This window comes from Triticum urartu, chromosome 2A (assembly GCF_056163025.1).
Source record: "Triticum urartu cultivar PI428250 chromosome 2A, HENAU_Tu73, whole genome shotgun sequence".
Taxonomy (NCBI): Eukaryota; Viridiplantae; Streptophyta; class Magnoliopsida; order Poales; family Poaceae; genus Triticum; species Triticum urartu.
This window is the reverse complement of record NC_141874.1, coordinates 81,155,152-81,161,151: the sequence shown is the minus strand read 5'-3', so window position 1 is coordinate 81,161,151 and position 6,000 is coordinate 81,155,152. Positions and strand designations below refer to the sequence as shown.

Here is a 6,000-nt window from a genome sequence, read left to right as displayed (position 1 = left end):
CATGTATGTGATGCGCAAAAGCACATTCGCCAAATTACTGGTGGAGCAGGTTTATGGTCAAATCAAACACAGCCGTACAGCGCGTGTAGCTGGCGGAGCAGGTCTGTGATCAACCCGAACAGAGCACAGTGTCTGACCAACCATCTGCGCGTGCTATATATATACACGTCAACAAACGTGTAGCACACCTCAACAATTCATCCCCAATCATGCCTGTTGCAAAGTCGAAACAGAGGAGCACCCTCTTCGTCTTCCTGTACTTCGCCTCTTCGGCAGCGCTCGCGGTGCTGCTCTCCGCGTCCTGGCAATGGCTTGCCGGGGCATCCGCCCGGCCCGCCCGCATGCGCCTGTTCATGCACGACGTGCTCACCGGCCCGGGCGCCACGGCGGTCGAGGTCGTAAACGGCACCGGGCCGTCGCTGTTCGGGGGCGACCCGCCGCTGCGGTTCGGGCAGGTGGTGGTGATCGACGACGCGCTCACGGATGGGCCGGACCCGGCGTCGAGGCCCGTGGGGCGTGCGCAGGGGACCTACGTGTTCGCGTCCATGCACGACCCGGCGCTGCTCTTCTGCATGAATGTGGTGCTCACGGCGGGGCCCTACTCCGGGAGCACCTTCGCCGTCGTCGGCCGCGACAACATCGTCGAGCCACTGCGGGAGCTGTCGGTGGTGGGCGGCACAGGGAGGTTCAGGATGGCGACGGGGTACGTGCTCTGGAGGACGGCGAGCTGGCAGCTACGCAAGAACGCCGTCCTCGACCTGGACGTGTTTATCTACGTCCACGCCCACGCCCACGCCCATGCATGATGGACGGCTCCAACCCTTTATTTTATGTGCCTTTCATTTTATGTCCCTTCCATTTTAAGTGTATTATGTCCCTTTCATTTTATTTTTGACATATTAGCGTTTTGTTTTAAATCAAACTTTATAAAGTTTAACCAAATATATATATAAAATAAGAAGAGTAGATGGAATTGTGATAAGAAATTTTGTGACAACATACATTAATGTTGTGTCAATATTTTAGATATTTTTTCAGATTTTTTTCCAACATTTTAAAAGTTGCTACGCCATCCGGTGCACCAGTAGTATTACAAGGGTGGGTTACGAGATACATTCCCATAGGAGTTTTCTTTTAGCATTTCCTCTATACTTTTTTACCATGTTTTCTTCTAGTAAAATTGTGGCGTGTCCACATGTAACAATTTATTTCTCATTTTTACGATTTGTATAAGAAATAAGACCATGTACCATGAGATTTATATGTAAAAGCATTTACAAGTTTTTTCGTTAATATACAACGTTATAATTACCATGGTTAATAAGAATGTTGGATTTCTCTCAATGAAAAATCTAACCAACCTGGAGACACCAAAAGAATGCAACTAATTATTTATATAACTAAAAGTATGTACTTGCATTTTTCTAATATTATTACTAAGCGTTTCTCTCCATAAAAAACAAACTAGTCCTCCCGTAGAAAAAAAACTAGTCCAGGAGCACCCACAAAATAGCACATATTTATATAGAAGATAAGAATCCCTTTTGTATATTATCTTATCTTATCTTATATAAGGGAACCTTGGGTTACTGCCATCTCGCCGTCCACCACAGCACATGCCCGTCGCTATACCTTTTTTTAACAGCAAATAGACTTTTTTTTAAGGAAAGCCGTCATGACGGTTTATATTTCATGCGCAAAAAGTGATACATCGTTTGTTAATACATCTACTAAAAACCCCGGAGGCTCCGATTTCCAAACAATTGTATGAGAGAACTCCGAGTTTGTAGCCGATAAATCTGCTGCCGCATTGGCCTCCCTAGGGCAGTGGGAAAACATAATAGATATAAAATTTCTAGCAAGAAACGAACATTCTTCATAAATTGCGGCTGCCGGGCCTAGCGAATTACCACCCCCTTGCATGACTTCGACGACCTCCATGCAATTGGACTCGACGCAAATTTTATTGCACACAACTTCATTTGCGAGTAAGAGCCCATCTCGCATACCTCTAGCTTCTGCCGTCGCCGTGTCTTCCACAAAAGGGATATTACTGCATGAAGTTGTGACGAAGAAACCAGCTTCGTCTCGTAAGATTGCACCCATGCCCCCTGTTCCCCTATCAGGATCAAAAGTGGCATCAACGTTAAGTTTGAGAACTCCCTCTGGTGGCTTACTCCATCCATATCTTCTCAGTTTCGTTTGCTTTGACTTTGCCTTGGAAAATTCTTAGCAAGAGCTAAAATTGCTTGCGCTGACCTGCTTGGTTCATACACATATTCACCATGAGTGTAGCAGCGTCTTTCCCATCAAACGTACCACACTGTAGTGGCCACAAGGTCATTGCGTTGAACATCAGTCATATGAGCCATGGTATTGTTCGTTGATAGAAGAAGATTAGCGAGCACCGATCCGCCATCCCTCTCCAGCGCACACACCTCCTGAACCACATCTTGCAGTCCCAATATCCTCCAGATTTCTTGAACTCTAGGGCACAAGAACATGGCATGTCTAATACTCTCACAATCCGAAGTGCAGAGAGGACATTGAGAGCTTGTGATCATATGCCTGTTAGCAAGGACTCCATTACAAGGGATGGCGCCAAGCAAAGTTTTCCATACATGAATTTTGATTTTTGTCGGCACACGCAATTTCAAAATGGTACGCCAATCTGGACTAGTACTTGAGGCTTGTATAGAGTTAGTCATCCTCAACTTTCGTCCGTGTTGATGCTCCCACTCTTCATGGTATGTCGATCTAACCGAAAATATTCCACTTCTATTATGGTGCCATGACACAAAATCATCCATCATCCCCAAAGCCAGTGGGATGTTTAATATGCGTTGCACATCAATAGGCCAAAACAACTCCGATATCAACTGTTCATCCCACACTCTATTTTCCGTATCAATGAGTTCATAAACTTTTGTGATCACAATGTTACCTCTTGGCGTCATTACCTTTCGAGTAGGACTACTTGGTATCCAAGGGTCTTCCCAGATGTTAATTTGTGACCCATCTCCAACTCTCCAAATATGCCCTCGTTTAAAAGACTGAATTCCACTCCATAGACTCTGCCATGTATAAGAACTACCCTTCTTAAGGCCGCAGTTAAGAAGGTCTCCATCAGGAAAATATTTGGCTCTCAAAACTCTAGCACATAAAGAATTTGGTTCACATAACAACCTCCAACACTGCTTTGCGAGAAGAGCCAAATTAAAACAATGCAAGTCTCTAAAACCCATTCCACCCTTTTCCTTTGGGACACACATTTTCCACCAAGCAAACCAGTGCATGTGTTTTTGCAGATCATCATCTCCCCACCAATATTTAGACATAGTTGTGGTGATACTATTGCTGTTGGGGAACGTAGTAATTTCAAAATTTTCCTACGCACACGCAAGATCATGGTGATGCACAGCAACGAGAGGGGAGAGTATGATCTACGTACCCTTGTAGATCGCAACGGAAGCGTTGACACAACGTAGAGGAAGTAGTCGTACGTCTTCTTCCCGATCCGACCGATCCAAGCACCGTTACTCTGGCACCTCCGAGTTCTTAGCACACGTACAGCTCGATGACGCTCCCCGGGCTCCGATCCAGCAAAGCTTCGGGATGAGTTCCATCAGCACAACGGCGTGGTGACGATGATGATGTTCTACCGACGCAGGGCTTCGCCTAAGCACTACAACGATATGACCGAGGTGGAATATGGTGGCATGCAAGGGGCACCGCACACGGCTAAGTAATGATCATGAGGATCAACTTGTGTGTTCTAGGGTGCCCCCTTGCCTCCGTATATAAAGGAGCCAAGGGGAGGGGTGCGGCCGGCCAGGAGGAGGGCGCAGGAGGAGTCCTACTCCTACCGGGAGTAGGACTTCTCTCCCATTTCCTTGTCCAATTAGGAGAGAGGGGGGGAGAGAAGGAAAGGGGGGCGCCGCCCCTCCCTCCTTGTCCAATTCGGACTAGGGGGAGAGGGGGCGCGCGGCCTGCCCTGGCAACCCCTTCTTCTTCTCCACTTTAGGCCCATAAGGCCCATGAACCCCCCGGGGGGTTCCGGTAACCCCCCGGTGCTCCGGTTTTATCCAAAATTCATCCGGAACACTTCCGGTGTCCGAATATAGTCATCCAATATATCAATCTTTATGTCTCGACCATTTCGAGACTACTCGTCATGTCCGTGATCACATCCGGGACTCCGAAGTAACTTCGGTACATCAACATGCATAAAACTCATAACAACTGTCATCGTAACTTTAAGCGTGCGGACCCTACGGTTCGAGAACAATGTAGACATGAGCGGGACCTGGATGCCCATATTGGCTCCTACATATTCTATGAAGATCTTTATCGGTCAGACCGCATAACAACATACGTTGTTCCCTTTGTCATCGGTATGTTACTTGCCCGAGATTCGATCGTCGGTATCCAATACCTAGTTCAATCTCGTTACCGGCAAGTCTCTTTACTCGTTCCGTAATACATCATCTCACAACTAACATATTAGTTGTAATGCTTGCAAGGCTTATGTGATGTATATTACCGAGAGGGCCCAGAGATACCTCTCCGACAATCGGAGTGACAAACCCTAATCTCGAAATACGCCAACCCAACACGTACCTTTGGAGACACCTGTAATGCTCCTTTATAATCACCCAGTTACGTTGTGACGTTTGGTAGCACCCAAAGTGTTCCTCCGGCAAACGGGAGTTGCATAATCTCATAGTCATAGGAACATGTATAAGTCATGAAGAAAGCAATAGCAACATACTAAACGATCGGGTGCTAAGCTAATGAAATGGGTCATGTCAATCAGATCATTCAACTAATGATGTGATCTCGTTAATCAAATAACAAATCTTTTGTTCATGGTTAGGAAATATAACCATCTTTGATTAACGAGCTAGTCAAGTAGAGGCATACTAGTGACACTCTGTTTGTCTATGTATTCACACATGTATTATGTTTCCGGTTAATACAATTCTAGCATGAATAATAAACATTTATCATGAAATAAGGAAATAAATAATAACTTTATTATTGCCTCTAGGGCATATTTCCTTGAGTCTCCCACTTGCACTAGAGTCAATAATCTAGATTACACAGTAATGATTCTAACACCCATGGAGTCTTGGTGCTGATCATGTTTTGCTCGTGGAAGAGGCTTAGTCAACGGGTCTGCAACATTCAGATCCGTATGTATCTTGCAAATCTCTATGTCTCCCACCTGGACTAGATCCCGGATGGAATTGAAGCGTCTCTTGATGTGCTTGGTTCTCTTGTGAAATCTGGATTCCTTTGCCAAGGCAATTGCACCAGTATTGTCACAAAAGATTTTCATTGGACCCGATGCACTAGGTATGACACCTAGATCGGATATGAACTCCTTCATCCAGACTCCTTCATTTGTTGCTTCCGAAGCAGCTATGTACTCCGCTTCACATGTAGATCCCGCTACGACGCTTTGTTTGGAACTGCACCAACTGATAGCTCCACCGTTTAATGTAAACACGTATCCGGTTTGCGATTTAGAATCGTCCGGATCAGTGTCAAAGCTTGCATCAACGTAACCATTTACGATGAGCTCTTTGTCACCTCCATATACGAGAAACATATCCTTAGTCCTTTTCAGGTACTTCAGGATGTTCTTGACCGCTGTCCAGTGATCCACTCCTGGATTACTTTGGTACCTCCCTGCTAAACTTATAGCAAGGCACACATCAGGTCTGGTACATAGCATCGCATACATGATAGAGCCTATGGCTGAAGCATAGGGAACATCTTTCATTTTCTCTCTATTTTCTGCAGTGGTCAGGCTTTGAGTCTTACTCAATTTCACACCTTGTAACACAGGCAAGAACCCTTTCTTTGCTTGATCCACTTTGAACTTTTTCAAAACTTTGTCAAGGTATGTGCTTTGTGAAAGTCCAATTAAGCGTCTTGATCTATCTCTATAAATCTTAATGCCTAATATGTAAGCAGCTTTACCGAGGTCTTTCA

At 45.5% G+C, this 6,000-nt stretch overlaps 1 protein-coding gene across 1 annotated transcript; it reads left to right on the top strand.

Moving 5' to 3' along the window:
* Positions 1-202: 202 nt before the first annotated feature.
* Positions 203-973, top strand: LOC125541045 (dirigent protein 1-like). Its single transcript, XM_048704536.2, has one exon. It carries the CDS (start codon positions 210-212, stop codon positions 804-806), a length of 597 nt encoding a protein of 198 aa, XP_048560493.1. The 5' UTR covers positions 203-209; the 3' UTR covers positions 807-973.
* Positions 974-6,000: the final 5,027 nt, after the last annotated feature.